The sequence below is a fragment of the Drosophila santomea genome, chromosome 2R (assembly GCF_016746245.2).
Source record: "Drosophila santomea strain STO CAGO 1482 chromosome 2R, Prin_Dsan_1.1, whole genome shotgun sequence".
Classification (NCBI taxonomy): Eukaryota; Metazoa; Arthropoda; class Insecta; order Diptera; family Drosophilidae; genus Drosophila; species Drosophila santomea.
In genome coordinates, this window is record NC_053017.2 from 20423439 (window position 1) to 20450205 (window position 26767).

The 26767-nt window shown below is 47.2% G+C and overlaps 8 protein-coding genes and 2 non-coding genes across 16 annotated transcripts; 5 read left to right on the top strand and 5 right to left on the bottom strand.

Annotated features, from left to right (window-relative positions):
- The first annotated feature begins 2466 nt into the window (after nucleotides 1-2466).
- LOC120445736 (long-chain fatty acid transport protein 1-like) lies at nucleotides 2467-8559 on the top strand. 4 transcript variants are annotated; one of them, XM_039626307.1, is made up of 6 exons: nucleotides 2467-2573; nucleotides 4404-4616; nucleotides 6072-6310; nucleotides 6368-7012; nucleotides 7072-7273; nucleotides 7332-8559. In XM_039626307.1, exons 2-6 carry the CDS (start codon nucleotides 4500-4502, stop codon nucleotides 8271-8273), a joined length of 2145 nt encoding a protein of 714 aa, XP_039482241.1. In that variant the 5' UTR covers nucleotides 2467-2573; nucleotides 4404-4499; the 3' UTR covers nucleotides 8274-8559. The 4 variants fall into 4 exon arrangements, with proteins under 4 accessions (XP_039482241.1, XP_039482242.1, XP_039482244.1 ...); XM_039626308.1 differs by having other exon boundaries at nucleotides 2478-2551; XM_039626309.2 differs by lacking the exons at nucleotides 2467-2573; nucleotides 4404-4616 and adding an exon at nucleotides 5263-5475.
- Nucleotides 8560-8658: 99 nt separating this feature from the next.
- LOC120445737 lies at nucleotides 8659-9626 on the bottom strand. The gene has a single exon (XM_039626311.2). It carries the CDS (start codon nucleotides 9543-9545, stop codon nucleotides 8967-8969), a length of 579 nt encoding a protein of 192 aa, XP_039482245.1. The 5' UTR covers nucleotides 9546-9626; the 3' UTR covers nucleotides 8659-8966.
- A 161-nt stretch (nucleotides 9627-9787) lies between these two features.
- On the bottom strand, nucleotides 9788-11333 carry LOC120446488 (zinc finger protein 277). The gene is made up of 2 exons (XM_039627493.2): nucleotides 11035-11333; nucleotides 9788-10980 (listed from the first exon to the last, which is right to left on the bottom strand). Exons 1-2 carry the CDS (start codon nucleotides 11279-11281, stop codon nucleotides 9872-9874), a joined length of 1356 nt encoding a protein of 451 aa, XP_039483427.1. The 5' UTR covers nucleotides 11282-11333; the 3' UTR covers nucleotides 9788-9871.
- Nucleotides 11334-11616: 283 nt separating this feature from the next.
- Nucleotides 11617-14206, top strand: LOC120445351 (phenoloxidase 3). Its single transcript, XM_039625692.1, has 4 exons — nucleotides 11617-12921; nucleotides 12982-13077; nucleotides 13159-13896; nucleotides 13959-14206. The coding sequence occupies exons 1-4, from the start codon at nucleotides 11932-11934 to the stop codon at nucleotides 14187-14189; spliced, it is 2055 nt and encodes a 684-aa protein (XP_039481626.1). The 5' UTR covers nucleotides 11617-11931; the 3' UTR covers nucleotides 14190-14206.
- A 94-nt stretch (nucleotides 14207-14300) lies between these two features.
- Nucleotides 14301-19108, top strand: LOC120445352. 4 transcript variants are annotated; one of them, XM_039625693.2, is made up of 5 exons: nucleotides 14301-14428; nucleotides 14757-14969; nucleotides 15071-15249; nucleotides 17805-18086; nucleotides 18203-19108. In XM_039625693.2, exons 2-5 carry the CDS (start codon nucleotides 14855-14857, stop codon nucleotides 18791-18793), a joined length of 1167 nt encoding a protein of 388 aa, XP_039481627.1. In that variant the 5' UTR covers nucleotides 14301-14428; nucleotides 14757-14854; the 3' UTR covers nucleotides 18794-19108. The 4 variants fall into 4 exon arrangements, with proteins under 4 accessions (XP_039481627.1, XP_039481629.1, XP_039481628.1 ...); XM_039625695.2 differs by lacking the exons at nucleotides 14757-14969; nucleotides 15071-15249 and having other exon boundaries at nucleotides 14323-14428; XM_039625694.2 differs by lacking the exons at nucleotides 14301-14428; nucleotides 14757-14969; nucleotides 15071-15249 and adding an exon at nucleotides 16738-16830.
- A 140-nt stretch (nucleotides 19109-19248) lies between these two features.
- Nucleotides 19249-19330, bottom strand: Trnas-uga. The gene has a single exon. It is a non-coding gene; the product is annotated as a tRNA-Ser (tRNA).
- Nucleotides 19331-19842: 512 nt separating this feature from the next.
- Trnas-uga lies at nucleotides 19843-19924 on the top strand. Its single transcript has one exon. It is a non-coding gene; the product is annotated as a tRNA-Ser (tRNA).
- A 331-nt stretch (nucleotides 19925-20255) lies between these two features.
- LOC120446324 (rRNA 2'-O-methyltransferase fibrillarin) lies at nucleotides 20256-22116 on the bottom strand. The gene is made up of 3 exons (XM_039627240.1): nucleotides 21961-22116; nucleotides 21397-21842; nucleotides 20256-20998 (listed from the first exon to the last, which is right to left on the bottom strand). Exons 1-3 carry the CDS (start codon nucleotides 21971-21973, stop codon nucleotides 20417-20419), a joined length of 1041 nt encoding a protein of 346 aa, XP_039483174.1. The 5' UTR covers nucleotides 21974-22116; the 3' UTR covers nucleotides 20256-20416.
- A 434-nt stretch (nucleotides 22117-22550) lies between these two features.
- Nucleotides 22551-24170, top strand: LOC120445670 (tektin-B1). Its single transcript, XM_039626219.2, has 3 exons — nucleotides 22551-22871; nucleotides 22929-23360; nucleotides 23419-24170. The coding sequence occupies exons 1-3, from the start codon at nucleotides 22660-22662 to the stop codon at nucleotides 24071-24073; spliced, it is 1299 nt and encodes a 432-aa protein (XP_039482153.1). The 5' UTR covers nucleotides 22551-22659; the 3' UTR covers nucleotides 24074-24170.
- LOC120445669 (protein arginine N-methyltransferase 7) lies at nucleotides 24083-26445 on the bottom strand. The gene is made up of 3 exons (XM_039626218.1): nucleotides 24693-26445; nucleotides 24476-24627; nucleotides 24083-24421 (listed from the first exon to the last, which is right to left on the bottom strand). Exons 1-3 carry the CDS (start codon nucleotides 26400-26402, stop codon nucleotides 24166-24168), a joined length of 2118 nt encoding a protein of 705 aa, XP_039482152.1. The 5' UTR covers nucleotides 26403-26445; the 3' UTR covers nucleotides 24083-24165.
- Nucleotides 26446-26767: the final 322 nt, after the last annotated feature.

Genomic DNA, 26767 nt, shown 5'->3' on the forward strand with positions numbered 1-26767 from the left:
GTAGGTAAGTCTATGTGGAAGAACTAACTTAAGAAACTCAAATATCTCATCACGCGCTATTCGAAATATGTATAGGCTTAGGAAATAATATATTCATTTCGAAATCCGTTCCCTCTAACAGAAATCATCTTTATATATGTATAACTTCATACTTTATATTTCCCTGAATCATAGTATAATGAAAACCTATCCAATATACCCACAATAAGTGCTTGGGTGGCGAAAAATGATGCATGCCACCGCTGATGGATACGAACATCGATGTCGATGCTGGAACGAGAGTTTTCCACGCCGCGCTTTTCACGGCCGCATCCATCAAATCCGCAGAGCGCGGCGTAACACAATACGCCATATAGAGTCGGATGAGAAAGTATCTGCTGGATTTGGCGTTGGTCGCAGTCGAAGGAGGCGACAGTGCGTCTCTAGAACTAATCATTAGACCCATAAAATATCGCCTTGAAATTGAATTCTTCTTTTCGGGGACTTGGTCGCACCGTCGAGGGATTGCTTCTTGGGTTCCTCTTTAGTACTTCATTATGGACGCCCTAACGATGTTGTTTTAATGATCTCAAAGACTCGACACAAATCCACTTGACAAAATCCACAAGCGCAGGCAGCAGTTCCCTTCTTCCCTTCTTCCCTTCTCAAGTACCGCACTGCGGAGGGGGGAAGGGCGAAGGGCAAGCCCCCGAAGGGTAAAATATATTCGAAGCTATATATAAAAAAGAAGAAGGCAAAGTATATATAAACTGCACAAATGTGCGGCTGCCTTTTTTGCACAGACAACACTTTATGTCTGCCGGAGGAATATGTGTGAAAAAGACCATCGAATGTCGGGCATATCTTTGGAGCCTTACTATTGGTATCTTGGGGCAACGAGCTGTTGATTGGCGGGAACTATAAAAATTGTTAGGGCTTCGAGAGCCATGTAATGCCATTTGAAACATTCTGTTGACAGATATGAATTATGCCTCACAGGTAGCTTTATATGCTATGAAATTATGGACTCGACGAAGGACAAGGCTTGTTTGTAAAGAACAGAAAGCTATAATATTAATATATAACCCCTTATATTGCTATACTTACCGTGATTCATTTTTAATTCATTAGGTCGAAGTTCATACAATTATAGCCTTAGGAGAGCTTTGAGTTCGTATACCCGTATAATTTGCGCTATTAACAACAACTAGAATCTTGTAAACTGAGCTCAACTTTATAGTAATATGATTATACGATATGAAAGCTTGTTCTATATCCATATATCCACTACAGCTTTAAGTGGACTAGAACTTATGGAATCATTAGGTCGGTTAAAGTTTCTAAGCTTATGTTGAAAGTGCCTTGCAAGTATTTTGAGCTGTCATTCCACTGCAAACCCTAACCACCGCCAACCCAAAAGTGTTTGGCAACACCCAATTGACCCAGTTGCAATGATCCAAACTGCTTAGCAATAGCACTGCGGATCTATCTTACCCAGTCCCACGGACTGTTTATAACAATTAAGCCCAGTCATGACTACCGATCTCAGCTAAAGAAATGAGCATGCAAAATTATATTTAATAAACGGTTGCGTTGCACTTGTCTCGCAGTTTCGCAGCGGAAAGGGGCAAGAGTTTGGTGTAGGGGTAACGCATCGATTGCGCGCACAAAAGTACATACTATGTACTTTGAAAGTACACGTGAAGAATACATTTTAAATTACAATCCCACAAATTGTAGTTATTATCACTAATGAAGTTTTAATTAGCTTTAATCAGGAATTGTAGTGGGTTGACCACGGAAAAGTGAAAGAGTGATACCATGCACCATATATGGAAATATTAAAAACAAAAGGTTTTTACAATGCAAATTGGTCATCAAACCATGGGAGTTTATTTTAGCTGAAGACCTGCATATGTGTATGATTTCTCGCAGTGCACTTATGCATAGAAAGAAATGCGAGGGAAAGAATCGCTCAGCAGAAGCCGAGGGCAACAGCCACAGAAGAGAGTACGAATACGAGACACGTGTTTTGAATTAAATGTGCGCTCCACACCGCGCGACCTTCCCCTGCGGCCCCCCAAATGCACCAACCCTGCTACTCCCCCTCCCCCCTGCGGAACGCCACCACTGCATTATGGCCACATTCTTGACGCTCTGTGGTTGTTGACATGTTAATGGCCACAAAGGAAACTCGCTCAAGAGGCACGGCAATTGAAACAATACACATGTTGCATGCGGCATAATCACGTGCAAACACACAGCAGAATCGCAACCGACAATTTCAGGCGGCCAACAGCAACAACAACAACAACAACAGGCACAGCACCTTGTTAACTTGGCTCAGCTGCAGAGCTTCGACCCCAAGCTTGGCTTTTTGTGTCAGTGTGTATCTGTGTTCGCGACGGCGACCTGTTGCCACCGACGTCGACGTCGGCGTCGGCAGAGAGTCGGCAACAACGGATTCAGAGGCAGTTAGCTTTTGGGCCCAGTTGCTGAACGAAGCTGTTGGCCGAAAGACGTCGCCGGCTTAAACTCCGACAAAGCGCCTACCAAACTGCACAAAATACAAGTAAAATTCTAAGCAAAAATCGGTAATAAAAAACATCCTAGAAAGTGATTAAATGATAAATAAAGTGCATTGAAACAGTGAAACTTATATAAGTTATACAGTATAGCTATTTGGGAAGCGTATTTTAAAGAATCTCCAAGTCGATATTTTTAGTCAAATGTGAAATATAATCAATATAAAACCATGAAAAGGTTTTCAGAAAGTGTTAGTTATCGAGCCAATTTTAAACACACTGACTTACATAAAAAAGAAACTATTTCTTAAAAGCTCGAAACTCTTAAAATATTTTAAATAATTCTACGTATAAACAACGACCTTCGAAACCAAGATTATTTCAATTCTGGCTGTGCGTGCAATGTATCCATCAAGTTAATAGAGTGAACAACAATTTCAGCCGCAATTTGATCGCATCCCACATCTCATCTCGAATCTCGTATCTCGTATCTCGAATCTCGAATCTCTTAATCCCCATCCTCTGAAAAGTCCGACTTTGAGATGTGGGGACCCACAAAAGGCAAAGCAATTTAACAAAAGAAAGGAGAAGAAGATTTCAGTGAAAGTGATGAAGCGTCGCCAACATCCGCATCTCTTAATGATCTCTGCCGATCTTATGTGTTCATCTATATGTGTGCCACCAAAAAGTACAACAAAAACAAAAGAAACCACAATGCTGTAGTAGCTACACTAAATGTTTGCATGAGCAAAATGTTGTAAAAAAACAATTTACAACACGAGGACTGAAACTTAGGTTTTGAGTCAGCCGCAGGCTGAGTAAAAGCCATGTTTATGCATTGGCAAATTAGCGAACAAGCCGAAAGGGAAATGGGCTAAACATATTTTAATGAATTATTGTTTGACACAAGAGCTATTAGCCTAACAACTCGAAAACAATTTTAAAGGGGTTTCTATTGAAGCCAATTAGCTGAGCTTATGTTTGCTTAATAGTCATGGAATTTATATTAGCATAGTTTTCCTTTAAACTAAAATTCAAAAGCCACGATAAATTCTTTAAATTGCATTTACTTCCTTCGTTTGTAACCTCTTTTGAAGCAAACAAATGCGCGTTTCCCATTTAAATCTATCCTCCAAGCCGAGACTAACTTCCTCAACGCACTAAACTCACTTTAATTGCCTCTTCCATTAACTGAGTTTACCATACATTAACGCCTTTATGGGCCACCTGTAGCCCAACTCCTCAACTCAACTTGGCTTTTGCCATTCGTCGCGCATAAACAACCGCATCAGACCCCAAAACTCACCTTGGGACCACGGACCACAAATGGCTGAACTCAAAAACGTCGCAGCATCATTCGTGTCGAGCTGCGTCAAAAAAGGCAATTTTTCTCCATATTTTCTGCTGGTGTCACCTGTGCACTACAATTGCGAATTCCCCACATCGTTATCTCTGCTTTTTCTCTGATTTTTCTCAGCTTTTTCGTCTTTTCGCCTTTTCTCTTTTTGTCTTTTGTCTGCCCCTTCCGAGTGCTGCATGTCGCCTAATTACCCATCATTTCGCTGCGAAAGTGCACTGAGAAAAATAGCCAAAAGCTAAGCAACTTAGTAAAATGCACACGTATTTCATATGAGATAAGTGCGATATTTGTATACAAACACGTAAAGCAATTAGGAACAGTTCCTATGTGGGACTAAAGCTCCAGGGTTCTGGAAAACATATAAATAGTTTTCGTTTTCCTGAGTGTTTTTAAAATTACAACCATATAATACTAAAGTAGCATATATTAAGTTAGGTTTTTATGGATATCCTGCTATACCTTGCAAACGTATTATCCATAAAAGACATTCAACATGCAATTAAATTCTTTAATCTCTTTTTCTATGTGCAACCGCCCAGAAATCTCAATAAAAAACCAACTAAGCGGCGCAGTTAATTGAAGACCAAACCGAGCTCGGCTGCTGTAGATGTGCTGTGGAGTCCGAAATCAATAAAATGTGCACCGCTGGCGTGGTTGATGGTGGTGCTGGGGCCACTACAGGTGGTGCTGATGGTGCGGATAATGGTGGTGCTGCGCACGCCCCAAGTTCGACGGCCTTGAACCCCCCGCAGGTAAATAACATACATCTACTCATCTACTCGCACGATTGTGGCCAACATGTATAGTACATATTTTTTGGGGCTTTGTTGTTCCATGGGTGGATCCCCCTGCTCCACTCCACCGCTGCCAAACTGAACCTTATCTGACAACAAAATAAAACTCACGTTGCCATCAGAAACAAACAGCTACGAAAACCGCTGAAAGCCGAAACCAGTTTACTTTTGGCCCGCTGATTTAACCGGGACTAGGTCTGGGTCTCGAGTATTATGCGATCGGTCATCTGTTCGGATAAAGCTCATAATCAGGTTTTATATAAAAGATTACTGCAGCCCAAACTATGTCTTTGGGTGAAGTTGGTCAGAAACCATTTGAAAGTCAAGATCAGGGTGACTTCAAACGCTTGTTAATGGAGGTTATTAAAATAAACGGCGATTGAGGAGGGAAGTTAAGAGATCTAGTTTTAATGTACGTTAAGTGTGGCTACCCTCAGGTAGACATCTTAAAAAGTTTACAGTGTATAGGATAGGCATGAGAATCTGAATCTGAGATAAGTCAGGCGACGAGAATCCTCAAAATATATCTTGATATCAAGATGAGCTAACTTGGGAAACCCACTTTGAAATCGAATCTTTTCGTTTACACATGTTAAAAAATTCAATATTACATTAGTTCTGCGAAGCAACTGTCATTTGAATACAAAATAAATAAAACCCAAAAATAAACAGATAGCCAGCGGAACCATTCAAGCGCCAAGGGTCAAAAGAGTTGAGCAAAGATTTGAATAACATGATGACGGGCAGCGACGATACTCCGTTGGTGGAGGAGGGCGGTCTGAAAGCCACGCAGCATCGACTGACCATTTGGCACAAGGTAATCGCATGATTATATAGAACGTACTATATAGCAATACATACTATAATTAGGTTGTGTTCTTTGTGCTGGGAGTCATCTCGGCGCTGACCATATGCGTTCTGGTCAGATTGTCAAACCGATTGGCATCCGATGCCGAGAAGAAGGCCTTGCTGCACTTCCGAGAACTTTCATCCGGCCGGAATGGTCACCGTTTTGGCCACTAGATCTTGTTTATCCACATTACCACTCTATATATTTTCTGTCTGTTTGCTTTTCACTATTTTGTTTTGTTTTGTTTTGTTTTTTGGTTTGTTTGTAAATTGCTTAAATAAAGTGCTAATTGATTGATGCGGAATAGGTTATGGAACTGCGGTGGCTAGAGTGCAAATTAAACAACAAGCAATTAGCTGAAGATCAGGAAAAGCTTTGAATAAACTTCATCTGGAGGTGTCACGCTGAGGGGTTATTCTATTTGCTATCTAAGACCCGTATCGCCTGTGATTGCTTACGCGGCGTATGAGTGATGCAGTCGGTGTTCTGCTCCTCTCAATTGGCATTGTTCACACATTCATCTTATTGCTAGCTAGAAAGTATACTAAATTTATGATTTTTAGGTCTCCATTTCCATCGATGATCCCACAAACCTCAAGCCACCTGTCAAATCCAACTTCCGGCGTTATCTGCAGTGGATGACAGCACCTGTCATGACGGCCATTTCCGGTCTGATCCTCTACTACCAAGGACCGTGGTACGGACTGGCCTCCCTATATGCCACCTTGATATTCACACTACTGGTGCGTCCAGGATGGCGCTGGTTCTACATTGCAGCAGTTACCACTCCCAGAGATACGGTGTAAGTTATAAGGATTAGATACTCAATTTTGTAGTTTTAAATACATTTTTCCTTCAGTGCACTTTTCGCCTACATCCGTGTGCTGCTCTTCGTTAAGCGCCAGGAGCGGAAGAATCTGAACATCGGAGACATCTTCGAGGCGAATGTGGCCCGGCAGCCGGATAAGCTGGCCATTGTCAGCGAGTCCCAGCAGTGGACCTTCCGGCAGCTGAACGAGCACTCGAACCGCGTGGCCAATGTGTTCCACAGCCACGGCTACAAAAAGGGCGACGTGGTGGGTCTGCTGCTCGAAAACCGCGCTGAATTCGTGGCCACCTGGCTTGGTCTATCCAAGATTGGCGTGATCACGCCCCTGATCAACACGAATCTCCGGGGAGCCTCACTGCAGCACAGCATTACGGTGGGCCAGTGCACGGCGCTCATTTACGGCGCCAGTTTTCGATCGGCCGTAATGGATATAGCCAAGGATCTGCCTGCGCACGTGGGACTGTATCAGTTCAACGACGAGTCCAACCAGGAGGTGGTGGCTTCCGAGGGCCTCAGCCAGGGATTGGCCCAGCAGTTGAACGGCCTTCTGGAGACGGCGGCCAAGGATAAGGTGGCCGCCGGTGCTTCTCGGGCGGATCATCACGACAAGTTGGTCTACATCTACACCTCGGGCACCACGGGCTTGCCCAAGGCAGCCGTCATCACGCATTCTCGGTAAGATCTCCCACTATCTGCAGAAGGTTCCTCCTGTAAAAGGATTCTTTTGTTTTCAGGTACTTCTTCATAGCTGCGGGCATTCACTACACGCTTGGCTTCAAGGATCAGGATGTGTTCTACACACCCTTACCCCTGTATCACACCGCTGGCGGAGTGATGAGCATGGGTCAGGCCCTGCTCTTCGGTTCCACCGTGGTCATAAGGAAGAAATTCAGCGCCTCTGGATATTTTTCGGACTGCGCCCGCTTCCAATGCACGGTAATTACCACTAAGGTCATCCACTATGTTGTATTAACCTTCTCTTTTTTACTGCCAGGTGGGACAGTACATTGGAGAGATGGCGCGCTATATTCTGGCCACGCCATCGGCTCCTCACGATCGGAGCCACCAAGTGCGCATGGTGTTTGGCAATGGATTGCGTCCACAGATTTGGCCGCAGTTCGTGGAGCGTTTCGGGATCCGAAAAGTGGGCGAGTTCTATGGAGCCACCGAGGGCAATGCCAATATCATGAACAATGACAGCACCGTGGGAGCCATTGGATTTATATCCCGCATACTGCCGCAGATCTATCCAATATCGATTATAAAAGCAGATCCACATACCGGAGAGCCCTTGAGGAACAGCAAAGGGCTATGCGAGAGATGTGGAGTGGATGAGCCAGGCGTGTTTGTTGGAAAGATTGTGAGGGGTAATCCCTGCCGGGAGTTCCTCGGCTATGTTGACCAGAAGGCCTCCTCCAAGAAGGTGGTCCACGATGTCTTCTCCAAGGGCGACATGGCCTTCATTTCGGGCGATCTGCTGGTGGCCGATGAGCGGGGCTATCTGTACTTCAGGGATCGCACCGGCGACACCTTCCGCTGGAAGGGTGAGAATGTGTCCACCAGCGAGGTGGAGGCGCAGCTGAGCAATCTGGCTGGCTACAAGGATGTCATTGTGTACGGAGTAAGCATACCCAACACTGAGGGAAGAGCTGGCATGGCAGCCATCTACGATCCCACGCGAGAGGTTAAGGTCATCGAACTCGGCGAGGCACTGGCCAAATGCCTGCCCAACTACGCGAGGCCGCAGTTCCTCAGATTCCTGCGCAGAATCGACCTGACGGGCACCTTCAAGCTGCGCAAGGTGGAGCTGCAGCAGCAGGGCTTCAATCCGGCGATTGTCGAGGATGAACTCTTCTACGCACAGCCGGATGGCGTGTATGCTCCACTCACACCAGCCGTATACGAAAGGATAGTTAGAAACGAGCTCCGCTTCTAGGAGCACCGGACTTCGTTCTTGGAAAGAAGAAAAGTCAAGACTGTGCCTTGTATGTTGGTAAAGAGGATTTCCTTTGGATTCAGCCTGAGCCCCAACTAGTTTTAATTGTGGTAAAGTTTCTTATTGTCACGACAATAATAACTTTAAACATGGAAATTTACTGTTGAAAGAACGTTTACGCGGGTAAATTATTATTTTGTAACTATTTCCTCCTCTTGCATTTCCAATATAAATGTCACATCGTATTGTATACATTTTATAGGTAATAAATATTATGCCAATTATACAATTTATAGTCTTTCATATTTTTAAATTGGAATTGTGCTAGATCATTAATAATAACAAATTGGAGACATTAAAACAGTATCACAAGATTTTCATCGGATTTCATTAGTTTTATAAAATAGTTTATTGTGCTATTGTTAAATAATTTTAAAAAATGAAACTTACAATTGAAAGAGCATCATTAGCCACTTTTCGTTGGAGTGGTTAGAAAATCTAATATCCCGGATTCCATAAACAATCAAATCGGGATTGTTTTAGCTACGATTTCACTTTTCAAAAGAACCTAGGTTACTTCCATACCTTGAATAACTGATACCTTCAGCTTAAATGGAACCAGATTCGCATGGGAAAGGATTTGGAAACGGGGTCATAGAAAATACTTTCAGCAGTCTTTGGAACGATATCCGCTCAATCCTTGGGCGGCACATCCTTGTTCAGCTCGGCCCGCTTTCTCTGCTCCATGCGCTCCTCTACCTGGTCCAACCGTTCGCTCATAGCATCCAGGGAGCTCAGGAGTCCCGCCTGGATTTCACCGTACCGCTTCATGGCCAAGACCAGGCTCTCCTCGATGAGTTCGCTCTGCTGGGCGTACTCCCCGTTGTTCTGGGTGATGCCCTTTAGCTGTTCCAGGCACTCGGCGGGAATGCTGCGGAAGTACTCCGCACCCAGGGCCGGTTCCAGCTGCTTAATCCTCTCCAGCTGCTCGGCCTGGGTGTGCAGTTCGGGGGCCACGGCGTGCAGGTAGACCTCCTTGGAGCGCACCTGCTGGTGCTCCTCGAGGAAGTTAGGGTCCAGGTACTTCTCCAGCTCGTCGGATCTCTTCACGCACTGCTGCAGTGCAGCACTTCCTGTGGTTGCTTCGCCCAGGAGGCCATGTGCCGAGCACAGGGCGTCGACCACGCCCTCGCCCACCTCAGAATCCTGCCCGGGTCCCAGGACTCGCGTCAGGGCATCGATGCGCTTCTCCAGAATGTCCAGTGCCTCCATTTTTCGCTTAATTTCTCTTTATTTTGTTCGGTGTGATGGGAATGATGTCAGTCTGCAAAACAATCGATGTCCAACGAAGAGGTGGCAACGCCAGCAGGGCTGCATTGCGAAAGGGCGAGTGGTTCTTGTACTTGCTGAGCTGACCGATTTAACCCTTATGGGGAATATAAAATATATTATTTTATTATAGTAGCAATAAATTAAACTATAATTTGGTGCCTTTATATCAATAAAAAAATACATTTTTAAAATTCCATTGCTATTTACTTAGTTTCCTATAAACGTAAACTTTACAATACAAAAATCTCAGTTTCTGATCTAACAAATTACAGCTTAAAATTCTCGAGGGACAGTCGCTCCGCATCCTTGTTGATCTGCGCCAGACTGTCCTCCGAGATAATGCGCACCGTATCGACCTCTGGGTCATCTCCTCCGGAATCATCCAGCACGCACAACAGACCATCGTTCTCGATGTACGGGAAGAAGAACTCTGGCTTGTCCCAACTCTCCTTTTCGCCGATCCCGTAGTGCGACTCTTGTGCCATGTGCTCCATGAGCAACTCCTCCTCGTCGAAGTGCAGGTCACAGGTCACGCAGCGCAGCAGGCACATTTGTCGGCGCAGATAGTTAACCACCTTGACGCGTTGATAGAAGTTGAGAGAGCTGGTGGCCTTTTCAAAATCCAAGCGATGGACATCGTGCATGTGTTCCTTGAGAAGGGTGAAGTTGTCGCCGAGATGGTGGCAATACAGGCACTTAATGGAGCTCGGCTCACCATCTGCCGCCCAATCCGACCAGTCCGAATCGTGTTCGGCATCCGAATCCGGGCGGGCAAAGTGCTTGTCGAAGTCCACGCTGCCAGTTTCAGGATCAGCGATTGTGGATACGGATGCGGTTTCCCGTCTTCGCTTTTGATGGTGCTGTTTCCGGGGCGTTGGCGCAGTAGGTCCGCCATTGTAGTTGATTAGAAAGTACTTGTCGTACTCCCTCCTGTTCGGATTGATCCGCTTGTGGCCCTTCTTGCGCATGTGTTCCTTGAGTGTAGGCCGATCCCTGAAGATCTTCTCGCAGTAGAGACACATCAACCGATTCAGGTTCTCCTCCAGGTGATCCAGCAGCTCGTCCACGTACACAAGCTTCTCGGGCTTGCCCACCAACAGAAAGTGCTTGTCAAACAGGTGGTCCAAGTAGTCCGCCCTCAATCCCTTGATTATGGTCCTGCAGAAAAGGCACTCCTTGGAGAAGTTGCGGTCGGTTAGCTCGAACTGATGTCGCTCCAGAGCTTCACTAAGGCGCTTTTCTTTTAACCTTCGTCGCAGCTCGTAGTCCTGGGGCAGAATATCACAAAGGAGGTAGTACTTCTCGTTCTTGGCGTACTTGCTATCGGGCAGTTGATCCAAGAACATTGTTGTGCAATATTGCTCGAATTCATGGGCTGCAAATGAGAAAAATGATTAAAAAGACACGGTAGAGTAAGTTATTTTCCCACTCTGAAACTCCTTCTCCCAGTACTGGAGGTAGTCCTCCAGAAGCGCTATGTCCTCCACATCGGCGATGACCAGTCGGTGCTCCAGATACAGGTGCGCCAGGCAGTCGTCTTTGTCGGTTGGAAATATGTAAACCTTGTCGCACTTGAGGCACTTGATGGCCGTGTTGTTGGAGGGCTTGAGTTGCGAACTGCAAATAATCTCCTCCGGCGAGGAATCCCCTCCTGAAACAGCCACCGCGTGCTCCATTTGTTTACGTTTCGCTGCTGCTCCAAGAATGAGTGTGACCGCAGGAGCTTAGCTGAGAAATACTGTTTGCTAGATAAGCTTAATTATGTAGTACACTGGAAACAATTGACAACTAGCATTTGTACTTAATGCAATGTAATAAATGTAAAATTACACTTGTTTTATAAACAAATTATACACTAAGAATTAAACAAATATGTATTCAGTATTGAGATACGTTTAGTTTTGCCTTATTCGTAACTTAAAATTCTGAAACTTACATATACATTGTCCATTGAGTTTTCAACAAACTGGGATGAATCATAGGAATCTGAAACTTAGATATACATTGTCCATTGAGTTTTCAACAACAAACTTGGATCAATCATAGGAATCATCATCCGATATGACTTATTTTTTGTGACTCTGTGATTCAATTTATTACTTTATTATTTATTACTTTAGTTTAGTTAATTCCATGTTCCATGTATTAGTAATCCTGTTAATTGTTTTTTTTTATTGTGGTTGACGAACTTGATATAAACGCAATGTAGCCGGTTACAGTTTTTAGATAGTTGGGTGTATATAAGACGCTGACAGTTGGATGGGGACTCACAGTTGGAATCCGCAACTGTTCGCAAAAGGTCCTTAAAGACTGTAATCCATCGAAAATGGCCGACAAGAAGAATCTCCTCCTGCTGTTCGAGCATCCCACGGAGCCCGTTTTCATGGACAAGGGCGGCAACGGCACCTTGTTCGATGTGCCCACCTCCTACGTGACCGAGCGCTACAACAAGATGTGCAAGAACGTCCAGCGGCGTGTTAGCGCTAGTGGGTTCGAGAAGTGCGTCCTGGTCAAGGAGATCGAGATCCCGGATCTCAGCTGCCCCATGAGACTGGGCCGTTCGGAGCAGTTCTCGCACTTCCTGAAGTCCCACCGCCAGATGGCCAGCGCTTTGATCGATGTCTTCATCAAAATGCCCACCGTGGATGAACTGCAGAGCGTGGCGGTGTACGCCAGAGATCGTGTCAATCCGGTGCTCTTCAACTACGCCTTGTCGGTGGCCATGCTCCACCGTCCGGACACCAAGGACCTGGGTCTGCCCACCTTCGCGGAGATCTTCCCGGATCACTTCATCGACTCCCAGATGATTCGCAATATGCGCGAGGAGTCCTTTGTGGTGGAGCAGACAGCTGCCCGCCTGCCCGTCGTTAATTCGGTCAAGTATACCGCCTCTGACTTCGACGTGGAGCACCGGCTGTGGTACTTCCGCGAGGACATGGGCGTCAACCTGCACCACTGGCACTGGCATCTGGTCTATCCCATAGACGCCCCCGACCGCAGCATCGTGGACAAGGACCGCCGTGGCGAACTGTTTTACTACATGCACCAGCAGATCGTTGCCCGCTACAATGCCGAGCGGCTGAGCAACCACATGGCCCGGGTGCAGCCGTTCAACAATCTGGACGAGCCCATTGCCGAGGGCTACTTCCCCAAGATGGACTCCTTGGTGGCCAGCAGGGCGTTTCCTCCGCGTTTCGACAACACCCGCCTGAGCGACGTAGATCGCCCCAACAACCAGTTGAGAGTGGGAATCGACGACATGAAGCGATGGCGCGAGCGCATCTACGAGGCCATCCACCAGGGCTACGTTTTTGATGTGAGTGCAGCTCTAGCTCTCTGAATCCCGGAATATATACATCTAATTGCTTCTTTTTAGGATAACAATGAAAAGATTGCGCTGGATGACGTGAAGGGGATCGACATCCTGGGCAACATCATAGAGGCCTCCGCATTGACGCCCAACAGTACGCTGGTAAGCGATTTAGTTGCATGGACACATAGCATAATGGTAATCTCTTGACCAACAAATTCCTTAATTTCATCTCATCTGCAGTACGGCGACTTGCACAACAAGGGGCACATGCTGATTGCGTACTCCCACGATCCGATCAACAAGCACCTGGAGTATGCGGGCGTGATGGGCGACTCCTCCACCGCGATGCGCGATCCGATCTTCTACAAGTGGCACGCCTTCATCGACAACATTTTCCAGGAGCACAAGCGTCAGCTTACCCCCTATGAGAAGAAGGACCTAAGCTTCCCTGACGTTCGCGTCCAGAGTATTGAAGTGGAGAGCCAGGGTAAGATCAACAGGCTGACCACATTCTGGCAGGAGTCCGATGTGGACATGTCCCGCGGCCTTGATTTCGTGCCGCGCGGCCACGTCCTCGCTCGGTTCACCCATCTGCAGCACCACCCATTCAGCTACACCATCACGGTGGAGAACTCCAGCGAGGCCACGCGGTATGGATACGTGCGCATCTTCATGGCGCCCAAGATGGATGATCGCAACAATCCCATGCCGCTGGAGGAGCAGCGCCTGATGATGGTGGAGATGGACAAGTTCGTTGTTACCATGCCGCCCGGAAGCCAAACTATTACCCGGAACTCTACGGAGTCGAGTGTCACCATTCCGTTTGAGCGCACCTTCCGGAACCTGGACCAGCTGGAGGAGCTGGAGAATTTCATGTGCGGCTGCGGCTGGCCCCAGCACATGTTGATTCCAAAGGGTCGGGCCGAGGGTCTAAGTTTCGACCTATTCGTCATGGTTTCCAACTACGAAGACGATAAGGTAAGGTGTCCTTAAAATACACTGCTGCTGCCTCCTGATCCCAACCCTCTTAACTCCTGCAGGTGGAGCAGAAGGCAGCGGATTGTGGCTGCAGCATTGCCGCTTCCTACTGCGGACTGCGCGATCGCCTATACCCGGACCGCAAGTCCATGGGCTATCCTTTCGATCGCAGCATCCGCCGGGGCTCTGAGATTTTGGATAGGTTCCTTACGCCCAACATGCGCGCCGTCGAGGTCATCATTACCCATGAGTCCCGTACCGAAAAGCTTTCCGAGTTGCCGGCCCGCTCCTGATTTCGAGATGCATCATATCCTCGAATCAAATGAAGGCAGTTCAAAGCTTTAAAAATATGTGCAATAACGGTCCAATTTTCTCGCCGTGTAAAAATACCAAGCAAAATAATAAATACCAACAAGCGAGAATACCAGTTCATCGTAGGCACTTCCAACGAACGGTCACACTGTGCAGCGGTTGGGGGCGGAATTGAATTTATTTGCAAACAAAAATCGAAACACGGGAGCACGACGTTAGCGTAAGTGTTACGGCGATCGATTCGGCTGCTAGCCAATTGAAATCTCATCGATATTGCACACAGATGCCCCGCACACACCCTCACGCACACACGCACCGTCTGAGAGCAGAATTCGAGACCAGAATCTCAATTTATCAATTTAGCAACTTAGCAGTTTGACAATACAAATTGAGACTCGTCTGCACTTGGGTACAAAGTTCAGTCCGTGTGCATTGGCCTGTGCATGTGTGTGTGCGCTCGGGTGTGCGGGCGCGTCTGTGTGTGTGCAGTACGCAAATGAGCAAGCGAGCAAAAGAAAAAACCAAAACCACTGCCACTCATTTTTCAGTCTGTGTCCAAAGCGCCTGTGTGAAAGTATTCTGATTCGCCTGCCGTGAAAGTGTTTTCCGCAATTTTCCGCATCCGCATCCCCACATTCGCATCACAATGGCTGCGCACTTTTTCCGCACTGCATTTTACGCAACGGCGGCCAGAAAATCGATGAGTCTGCCCTTCGCCGGCCGGACAGCCGCAACTCTAGCCGTGGGCCTATCATTCGGTGGTAAATCCCTGCCTCTCCTCCCTGCATCTCTCCGACTTATTTATAATTTTTGCATTGACCACCCTCCTCCCCGCCGCCACACTTGCAACGCTCGCGAATAGCACAAAATAGCCGGGCAGCCGTGCCGTACGAGAATGCCTACGCGGACAGCTTCTTCGGGGGCTGCCAGACGCAGGGATTGCTCCAGCGGGTTCCCCACACCGGACACATCCAGCCCCCGCTGATCCGGAACTTCTCGAGCCTGCAGACGGGCCACCAGCAGCAGCAGCCGGTTCCAAATGTAAGCATATTCCTTCGATCTGGTTCTCCATCGATTTTGGTGCCGTTGACTCCAGCGATTCGATTTCCATTAGGATGCACTCCAAATTCTGATTCTCAAAACTTATCTCTTCAGTTGTGGCATGCCTACTCCTATGATTAATCTACATTTTGGTTTTTTTATTGTGATCCACACTCCAACTTATTGCGAACTTTGGTCGTATGGCTCAGATACGCTCAGAATCCGCTCTATCTTCACTTTTAGACATTAATACTTGTGGTACTCTGACAATTCTTAAGCAGTACTATCTGCACTACGCCAGTAATACTAAAAATATATATTTTACAGAAGGACTACTTATCGATAAGATAGGCCTGAACTGCGTTAGATTTAAAATAATTGTCAATGACGCGCTAAAATAGTTTTAAAACTTACATGACTAATAATTCTATTAGATGTATAATGTATAATATAATCACGTTAGCAAGATTAGTACCAGAGTCAAGTCAAAGATGAACTTTAATATGCAGGGTATACGCGAATGAGCTGTGGACTAACGTGTATTGAACATCTGTTGATCTATGGTTGAACCTTTAATTACCTTGATTTCGCTTCTTCATTGTAAGCTCTTTATAGTTTGTGACTTTCGAAATTTGCATGCTTGAGTAATCTGCATTCTCTGCACTTTGTACCCGGCAAATGATTTCGGGCTCCTATCTCTCCTAACCTCTCCTCCTCTTCAATGGTGATTTGTACAGATAAGCTTTGCTAACCTTTTATATATATATAAACCTATTTACATAGTTTAATCGTTGTTTTGCAGTGGCCTGCAATTAGTGAGGGCTCATTAACCGCTTGAACCAACCAGACAATCACCGACTGCACGTGATGTCATCGATGGTCCGTTCTATTGAACTACTGCCCTTATCCTGGGGCGTACTTTTGAATCTACCCTCGCATTCAGCAAGCTCAATTGAGCTGGGGCACAGCTTTTTCCACGATTCAAATCATAATGGCGCCCCAATGCCAAGCTTTCGCTCGATCCGCCAAATGTTCGTGTTCTGTGTTTATTTTTAGGCGGCGAGCTGATCAAATACCTAGAACCTAAAGTGTGTGCAAGGGTATTTTGGCTACATAGATATTTATGAAATCATTCTATAACAAGTTATTATCAGATATTTTTAGCTATCAAGATATTAGTGCATTAATTCAAGAAGAGACCTTTCTAGTTCCATTTCACGTGGTATCTTCTAGTCGAGACTAAGAGTTTACCTTGCGCAAAGGGGACGTAGGCTTCCAGTGCCGCAATGTAATTTAAACCACTGCCGCAAAGAGTAGAAAAAACATATTCCTGCATATACACACACATCAGCAGACATAACTATTTTCCATGGGGACTGTAAGCTCGCCTCAATTCCGCTCAACTATCCATGATCGTTCCACTGGATCGCTGGGCTATATGCTATATAATGTGGATCAGTCAGTTGGTCAAAGTCGTTGCACCTGCTTAGTTTTATCTTCAATATGGACTTCCTAATTGAAATAACATTACTAGTCATATCGGCAATTATACTGCTGAAGATCTATCATCGCGCGAAACGTGTGAGTGGCCATGCAATTCAAGGGGTCAAGTTCAAAGTGTCAAGCTAAAGTGAAAGTCTTCTCTAGGAACTTTTCCATTAAGTCAAGCTTTGTCCCAATTATGTGATCTAACTAGTGCAAAAACGGTTAGGTCACAATCATTTCCACTAATCTAAATTGCAACTGCTTATCGTTTGACTTTGCGGGGCTATCTTCGAACTCTGAATGCTATCAGTCGGCTTAGCCTTGCTGAAATGCGGGAAAAGAACCAAAAACCTTTGCACTACCTTCATTTGGTCACTTGCCTTCGTGGTTGCTACAAGCAACTTTTGATAACTAGCTACTGAAACGGTATGCATATATTCTGGGATTAAGGCAGAGTTATATTCAAGGGATTATCATCTAATTTCCCTATAAAACGCAGTGTTTGAGAATTCGAGAAGTGAACGGAGTAATTGAATATCAATCGCGGTAACATGATTCCATAAAACAAGCAAATGCACACACACCTGTACCTATCTTATCAGAAACAGCTGTTGATTATAGCGTGCTGAGCGAGTTTCAAGGTCAGCAGCTGTTGCCGAGGATAAATCAGAGCCATATCACGTAATGGCTAACCCCCTGATTTGCATGGATTGCGGTGGCCCCGTTAATCCGCAGCCAGCCAGACTCTAACCGATCAGACCATATTAACCACTTAAGCTTTCCTATCTTATCAGAAAGCTGCCCAGTTAGTGACTGGACCTATCCAAACGTTCGTTCGCAGTGCGATTAGTTCATGGAATAGTACAGGGTTAGACGCTTGGTCGCTTATTTGAAGAGCGGGGAGAATTGAAATCGTATGCATATTTGCCTAGTTATTGAATTTTAAAGGTATTCGTTGCACTTGAAGTTGTTTGTTGTTCCTAAAGTTTCATTTTACCCACCAAAACCACTAACCATCTCGCATCAGCTGTGCGCAAACATGACTAATAGCCCGTTTCTACCCCACTCAGAGCGCCATGGCCCCGTCGAACAATCGCCGGTACTTATCCTCGCAGGATATTACCAAGAACATGACCCTGTACACCAGCACCAAGACTCAAGTGGAGGTGGATCCCAAGACGCTGGCCTTCAAGAAGCCAACTGGCAACCCCCTGTGTCTCATGATGGCCTGGCTGATGGCCAAGCAGAAGCATCTGAAGAAGTACGCCCAGATCTACACTGAGATGGGATTCGACGTGGTGGTGGTGCACATTACGCCATGGCAGTTGCTCTGGCCGGTCAAGGGAACCCAGGTAATAGCCAAAGAAAGTAGCGCCTGTACCAATGAACCAAAGTAATGGGCTGCTTTTAAACATACATTCCAAGCTAAGTCATTCAATCACTAATGCATCTATTCCCTGCTGACCAGGTGGTGGCCGCCGAGACCATACGATTCCTGGAGAACAACAAGTCGTATGAGCCCATCGTTATGCATGGCTTCTCCGTGGGCGCCTACCAACTGGGCGAGATCATGCTGCAGATGTCGCGCGACATGGATCGCTATGGCAGCATCCTGGACCGTTTCGTGTGCCAGATTTGGGACAGCGCGGCCGACATCACCGAGATCCCGGTGGGCGTGCCAAAGTCGATTTTCCCGAGGAACGAGCGCATGCAGAGCGCCCTGCGCAACTATACGCTGTACCACATGAAGACATTCCACAACCAGGCCACCATCCACTATATGCGCTCCAGCCAGATGTTCCACTCCACTCTGGTCAAGGCCCCGGCGCTGTTCTTTGTGTCCGACAACGATCCCATCGGCCCGCCATCCTCCAACCACGCCGTGCGCGAGGACTGGGAGCGTGCGAACATCAAGGTTACGTTCAAGTGCTGGGAGCGTTCCCAGCATGCTGCTCACTACATACGGCATCGCGAGGAGTATCTGCAGACGCTCTTCCAGCATCTGGAGTCCTGCGGTGTTTTGGAGGCCATCGGAGTGCCGAAGCGCGCCAAGTTGTAAATGTCTCTAGCGAGGAACGGCTGATGAGTTCAGTGATATACATTTATTCAAGAATCAACGCGATTATGATTTTACCCTAGTTGTTAAGACCTAAAGATTAACGAGAAATGTAAAACCAATGTCCTCTTTGAATGATTATGATCTGTGTGTCTTTCGCGAGGCAGAATCTTCAAAAGCCCGCACGGGAAATTCCTAGGCTAAGCTTAAAGTCGTATTTTATCAACTGAGAGAAGAATGCACTACGCCTCTATATTGTTATATTTTGAGATCGCTGCAAAACGGCTAAATAAAGTAATTTAAATGATAAAAAAAAAACATGGAAGTGTTTTTTTTAATCACGTATCTGCTAGCTAAACAATTAATTTCAAATTTGTATGCGAAAAAAGATTGCTAAAAGCATAAATAAATCATCCTAAGCTAAACATGGGGTAAAAAAAAAGTGTTACATCACACATCGCTGCGGACAGGACTTGAACCTGTGCGGGTAGAACCCAATGGATTTCAAGTCCATCTCCTTAACCACTCGGACACCGCAGCCTTATCGAAGGCTGCTCCATTTGTATGTGATATTTCGCGCTGCATAATTCTATGCAGATTAAAATCGGTAATGCTGCAAATTTCTGCAATGGGAATAGTGGTAGATATTCCAAAGCAGAAATATGATTTAGAATTTCAAGTTTAATATGAACCACAAACTTGCAAGCCATTCAATTACTTTTCATGACATATGTATATATATGATTACTTCTTACAATAAGTTATTATATTAATGGAATGCTAAAAAGAATGTTGTAATGGAATCAAAATTTGTATTTATTTTTTAAGCTAATAATGTTTATACATATACCCATTAGAACGCATAGCCACGTAAACGAAACTTCGACTTTAGCAATTTTTTATAAAGAATGGCTCAAGCCGAGACACGACCCCGGAAACGTTCTTGGTTCGCGTCCGAATATGTGGTACGTCATCCCTGGCGAGTATGGAAGAGGGGGGTGCTGAAATCTGGGCTTCATACCAACATGGAACTTTGCCACCCGGGCGACACAGTTGCGGTGTCCGAGTGGTTAAGGAGATGGACTTGAAATCCATTGGGTTCTACCCGCGCAGGTTCGAATCCTGTCCGCAGCGGATCGGATGATCTTCTTTTTTTTTTTGTGGCACTTATTTTATTTATTGTGTATTGCAGCTCGTTCTAAAGACAGTTTTTCATAATATTTGTTACACATTAGATGATTGGGTCTTAAAAAAGATGTTTAATTTACAAACAATTGAAGTATTGCTGAGTTAATAAAACATGCAAGCAAAATCCAGTGAAAGGTCAAGACAGAAACAAACTAGCTCATACTAGCGTGAATAAACAGAATACCTCTTCAAAAACCACGTTTTGCTAAGATTGGCTTTCATCTGCTCTAAAGATCAGTTTTGGCTTCAGCTTACATAGGAACTCCATATTGTTACATTGGCTTTTGGTTTCTGTGTATATTTTGTACGTCTGCTACAAAAATAGTGTGCATTTTGATTTATCTTTACAACTATGGTTTTATATTTAAAAGAAACTTAATACAACTCGTCTGTATTAGTACAATAGCCTTAAAACTAAACCCAGTAGAAGACGACTGCTTACTGCTTGGGCGGTGGTCGGTAGACGCCAACGACGACGGCGTGGTCTCGCTCGTAAGGCTCCAGCGTAAGCTGCTCCTGGGGCTTCAGTTTGTCGGCTTGCATCTTCTTCACCTCGGCGGCGAATACCGCCTCGGGCTGCGCCGTCGAGTCGATGCAGGAGGCCTTGATCGAGATGACAAAGTGTCCGCCGTTCTTCAGGAAGTGCTGGGCATTCAGCGCCACAATACGGCCCTGATCCGGCTGGGCAACGTCGGCGAAAATGGTGTCCACCATGCCCACCAGCATGCGGTACTTGTGCGGATGGCGAGCGTCCTCGATGATAGGTATGATGTTGGTGCGCTTCTTGGCAACGTTGATCAGATCACGACCGGATCGGTGTGAGAACTCCACGGCGTAGACGAGGCCCTCGGGTCCCACCACATCGGACACATGGGAAACTGTCGTTCCGGAGGCGGCGCCCAGGTAGAGAACCTTGGAGCCCGGCGGCATGTGAATCTGCTCGACGCCACCCAGGACCGCAGCAGCCAGCTTGGAACGGAAGGGATTCCACACGCGGTACTCAATCTTCTCGCCATTGGTCTGCAAGGAAGTCGAAAAAATAATAGATTTTAATCAATTGAGTTTTGTTATGAATTTCATCAGAAATGAAGAAGTAATTTGGGTAAAATAAAGCTGGGATTCGGATTCTTCAGGTAGCTTCAAAAATGCATTTAAATTTCATATTTCAAAATGGTGGACTTGTTTGGGTTCTGTTTGTTTTGGAATAGATAAGTAGATAGGAATGCGCCTCAGTTGTGCATTATTCTAAGCAGACCTTGGAGCCCCGCGACTGCTTCACGTGCACCTGGAGTGCACACAGCCACAGGTGGCCGCCAAGGCTGCTCATGGCCACATGATGCCATGTTCTGTACCCCTGCACAACCTCATCATAAGCTAGGAATAGGTATGGTTAGTAAATAAAGAGTTTAAAAACAAACCTCAACGGAGATGCGCTTCTCGCCGTAGACCTCGGATCCGGGCACAAAGTTTCTGGTGACCAGAGCGTCCTCCTTGCCGCGAGCAATGAACACTCCCTCGTGACGATGAGGTTCAATGGTGACAGTCTTGCCGCCCTTGAAGCCGCCAGCACCACCACCACGTCCTCCGCCACCGCGACCGCCGCCTCCACGTCCTCCGGCACCACGGCCACCGCCGCGTCCTCCAAAGCCACCACGGCCGCCGCCGCCGCCACCACCGCGACCACCTCCTCCACGGCCACCACCAAATCCACCACGGCCACCGCGGTCGCGATCGCCGCCGCCACCGCGTCCACGGCCTCCTCCAAATCCGCCACCACCGCCGCCTCCTCCGCCGCCGCCACCACGCCCACGGAAGCCACCTCCTCCTCCTCCGCCGCCTCCGCCACCACCGCGTGGACTGAATCCTGCAAGAGAAAAGAGCCGCATTTGAATATTCCTGTTTTCAGAGGTTAAGTTGGACGCTTCCAAAAGCAATTGCATCGCCTGCTTTGATTCGCATCGTTAAAGGATGATTTAACGCACCTGGTTTGCCCATTTTATGCTGCTGTACTTGCACTTTTTAATACAACTTTCAACGAAATGTGATTTGGTCCGTTAACACGCGGCAACCAAAACGCTTGAAAAGAAAAACACGTGTGTGCGGCAGTGTGACCGAAGAGGCGATCACGGGGATATTTACCGAAGACCGACGGAAAAATACCAGAGGAAGATATTAGTGTGGGTGTGGGGTTGAGGACTTGGCTGAGGATGTAGCAAGGTTGAAAACCACAGTGGTACAAAAATATCAATTAAATTATTTTCAAATAACTTCCAAAAATAAATATAGCTTCAAGAAGTATAAAATAAGAAGATGCAATTAAGCTGTCCAGTAATTATTATTAAATCATTTATTAAAACTTTACAAATCTAAAAAAAGTTTTTATATACTTGGTGTAATTTTTCTGAGCCACTACATTTTAAGACAGTATTTACTATAAAATATTATGTCTTTATTTATCTAATGTAACTATGGAAGCCTGTGAACAGGAATCACAATCCCGTAGTCCTTGACAATGACCCAAGCGCCTTGGAGATCTAGTGTTCGTTGACCAAACAACCATTTGAAATCGATGTTTCCGGGAACCGTTTCATTCCACTTTGAGATTTCTAGTTGGGAGCACATATTTTCTGAAATTGTTAAAGATTAAATCCAGCTGTTTTACTTAAACCTTTGAAAACACAATGGCCTTCCGCTCGGTGGTAACGATGGAGAAACCGCTCCAGCACATTTCACTGACGGACTGGTACGCCCGGGTGAACCAGATGCGGAATGTGGCGGATGCACGGAGGACAGACGCCTTCGCCATCCGCCACTCGTCCCGATCCCTGCGGAACGAGACGAGGATCGAGGGCGACTGGGCCAACTACGAGACAAATGAAGCTCTGACCGATCGGTGAGTTTCCAATAGGATAATATACCATAATGTGCGATTTATAATCTATAATTTCAGCATCTCCGAGCTGAATCGCTGGAGAGATATCATTTCAAAATCCTTTGAGAAGATCGAGCGCGAGATCTTCATGCTGCAGGAGGAGAAGAATGCCACGGAACGGGAGCTAGAGGCGCTAGCGGGTCCTATCTCCGTAATAGCCGAGTGCCTGACCATACGCGATGGTCGCCTCGGATCGGAGATCACCTACGACGAGGCCGATACCGAGATTAAGAACGAACTGGTCGTGCTGGAGAACAACCAGAGGCTGCTGGCCGATCGATGCCAGAAGGCGTGGGAGAAGCTGAATCGTTTGGAGGAAGTTCGCTTCAAGATCGGCCTGGAGATCGAGTTCAAGGTGGAGGCGGTGCAGCTGGACAACTCGCAGTTGGCTCTCGATCGCAACTCGGCCAATATCTCCTACAAACCGGATCCCACGAGAAATCCGAAGAAGTAAGTCAAACATGGGTATGTCTCCATAGCTAGGTAATGAAACGAAACACCCATTTAGTTCCTGTTCGTACGAGTCGTGGCTGGAGAACGTGAAGAACATAAAGCTGCTGGCGGAGAATGAGCTGGCAGATACGTACGCCATCCGGGAGGCTTTGTTTGTGTGCCGCGAAAAGGCGCGCAACATGCTCCAGTCGCAGCAGGAGCGGGCGGAGCACACCATCCGCAAGCGGATCTTCGAGACGCAGCGGGCCAGGAACGAACTGGAGTGGCAGCAGCTCAAGATGAAGGAGGAGATGGAGAAGGCCATGTGCGAGATCCGTACCTCGGAGAATGCATTGCGTGACAAGACGGATGCCCTAAAACTGGCCGAGACCCGCTTGGAGAACCGTGCTCAGAGGTCTGGCATGGAACTGTGCATGGACCAGGCGCACGACATGCTCTGCCTGGAGGTGGAGAAGCTGCGAGAGATTCGACGCCGGCTGCAGGCCAAGATCGACGAGAGCAAGACCAATTTCAGTTTGCTGGAGGAGCACGGCAAGCGTATCGACGTGGATCTGGAGAACAAGCAGCACTCGCTGATGACGGACATCAGGGCACTGGATCTGCGTATGCGTCTCAGAGGCGGAGAGTTCGGCTCCAAGGTGACCAACGCCTCGCAGACAGACAGGAACATAACGCTCACTCGCATGGAGAACGAGATTCCCAAGGACTAGATATGCCCATTACTCACTTATTCATTGTATTTGCCCTGACGTTCATTGCTCGTTGTAATTTCTCCAAATTTTTGTGAATAAATGATAAAATGTTAAAGCTTCTTCTGGCCAAAGCTGAAGTTCAGTTCACCCAACACGGGCTTAAAATCCGTGCTCCATTCGAGATGCGTAATGCCTCCTGTGGGTCTCCTTGGAAAGTGTACTCCCTGTCTCACAAACATATCCCACTTAACGAACTCGCCGGAAACAACAGGTTCACTAGGACCACTGCTAACAATGGATCTCGGGCTGTTGTCCTCCACCAACTGCCAGTCCACCCATAAGGCCACTCCATTGCACGTTCCGGGGCTGAAAAGGAATGGGATTTAATGCTATGCAAAACAGTACTGCCGAATTACTTACTGCTTGAGCTCTATGCTGCCTTTCAGGCTGTGCTCTTGAGTAAAGCTACTGAACTCCACGTTGAGAACTTCCTGGGGTTCCGATAGTGCGCGACAGGGGTATTCCCAGAGGGGCTGAGCCTCCACGAGGGACACTGCCTGCTCTGCGGATCTCTGTAAGAAAAATGATCATTATTTCAATTATTAAACCACGAGTTAATAACGAATTGCAGTCGTACCTCCACCATTTCATCAAACAAGCGCAGATCAAAGCCCTCGCAACTGCCAACGGGCGCTCGAATCTTGTGCAGATCCAGAAACTCCACGGGAAGAGCATAGATGCGCGCCGAACATGGCGAAATCTTTACACTCTCCGGCAGCCTGTCCTTGATTTTCGTCAGCAAGGTGCCGAAGTAGAAGTTGTCCCACGGCAGAATCGCATTGAGGAAGTAGGGCTCAGCAAAAACGTGAGTAAGCGCCGATAGCTGAGAGTCCTCCAGTTCCTCGACTTTATCCAAAAACTGGACGTTCTTCAACTGGTTGTGCGTTACAATCGATTCCAGTAATCTGCGCGAGAAGCGATGGGGTTCATGGAGAAGGACGGAGGCAGCACCCAAAGCAGAGCTAGCCAGGCCAAGCAGGCAGCCGTTTCCGAGGACCAAGACATTCGATTTCTCCGCCTCAATGCTTTCTTCCAGGTAGCGCAGGTACCGCTTGTTACGGGTAGACTGGTTGATCTGGCCAATCCTGCTGCGTGAGTAGGTCATGTGCAGGTCACAGGTGCAGGTATGACGCCGCACACTCTTCGTGGGCGCCTCCTCGCGAGCATCGAACCAGAGGGAGTACTCATCGTGATGGCAGCTTAGGTGGAAGGATTTGCCTGCTTCAACCAGCTGCAGGGGTTTGGGTATGTAGTAGATGGCCTGCATCCAGTGATCCCGCCAGGGCACCACATTGGGCAGCGGGTGATCCTTTCCCTTCTCAGCCGCCAGCTCCTTAAGCTGTGGATGCGCCCAGTATGGTGCGCAGCTGAGCAGTATCTCGCCGCCATCATCCAGCTGAATGTCCCACCAGTAGAAGACGAGCTCAGCGGCTCCAGGTTGCTTGGACTGCAGCGTTAGTAGTTGCGCCCGCTGCTTCTCCCGCTCCAGCTGGCGCTGAAAGTCGAACTGGAAGATCTCGACGGGATCGGTGAGCGGGCGGAAGGCGGAGCTTGGCAGCTGGGACAGCTGCACGTCGTGCAGAGCCGCCTCTCCTTGGCAGCTCTTCAGCTGCTCTGGCGGGTGCAGCAATGGTTCGCCATCCAAGTTGGCAATCGTCTTCAGGCTGTTCCATTGCGCAGCTAGCGGAGATTGCGCCACCTGGGCGTAGCATCTGGCGCGCGCTGGAATGCAGAGGGCGTCCTCGGTCAGCAGTTCGGCGTGGGCATGGTTGTAGATGCCAATGGCACCCTCGCCTATTAGTTCTGTATCCAGCAGCTCGGCCACTAGGAGATTGGCCTTTCGTGGCATATCCTCGCCCACCTGGATCTCCGTGGATCGCTTTCGGATGAGTCGCACCTTGTCGCCAGCTCCGTTGGCCGCCAAAATCCGCTCCGCGCAATTGGCCATCGGCAGGAAGGCCTCGCAGGCGGTCACCGAATCTGCTCCAGCTTCCACAGCCATCATTGAAAGGATTCCCGTGCCAGTGCCAATGTCCAGGACATGCACCTCCCTGCCCGCCTCCCGCATCCCAGCGATGGTCTTCTTCAGCGCGGCAAAGTACTTCTGGTTCCGCTCCCAGTCGTGCAGCATGTCGCCGAATCCCGCGTTGGCCACCTCCAGGTGGTAGTCGTAGTCATCGCCGCGCTCCTGCCAGGAGTTCTGCCCCGTTATCGGGTTTATAACATGCGAGAAGCAGGACATTGTGCGGCGCGCCAGGAAACGTGACTTTATCAAATTCCTCAACATAAAAACCGGCTATATAAACACTACCCACAGTGATGGCACAGTTTGGTTCTATAGAGATGCTCTGCTACTAGAACTAGCCAAAATAGGCTACTAGCTCTATGTGAGTTTTGCTTCAGCACTACAAACTATGAAGCTGCGATTAAATGTTTACAATTGTATATATGAAATAAACAGCTAGTAATGGGAGCATTCAGTTTGTATATGGATTATTTGTTTATTTAAATTATTTGGCTAAAAGCGTACACATTATTAGCGTCGCTAGACAAGCAAAAAAAGAAGCCATCTGGCAGCACTCCGCTTTTAAGAAATAATATCGAAAGCCCGGCAATAAATCGATATATTCAAATTCTTCTTAAGTCGCCCAA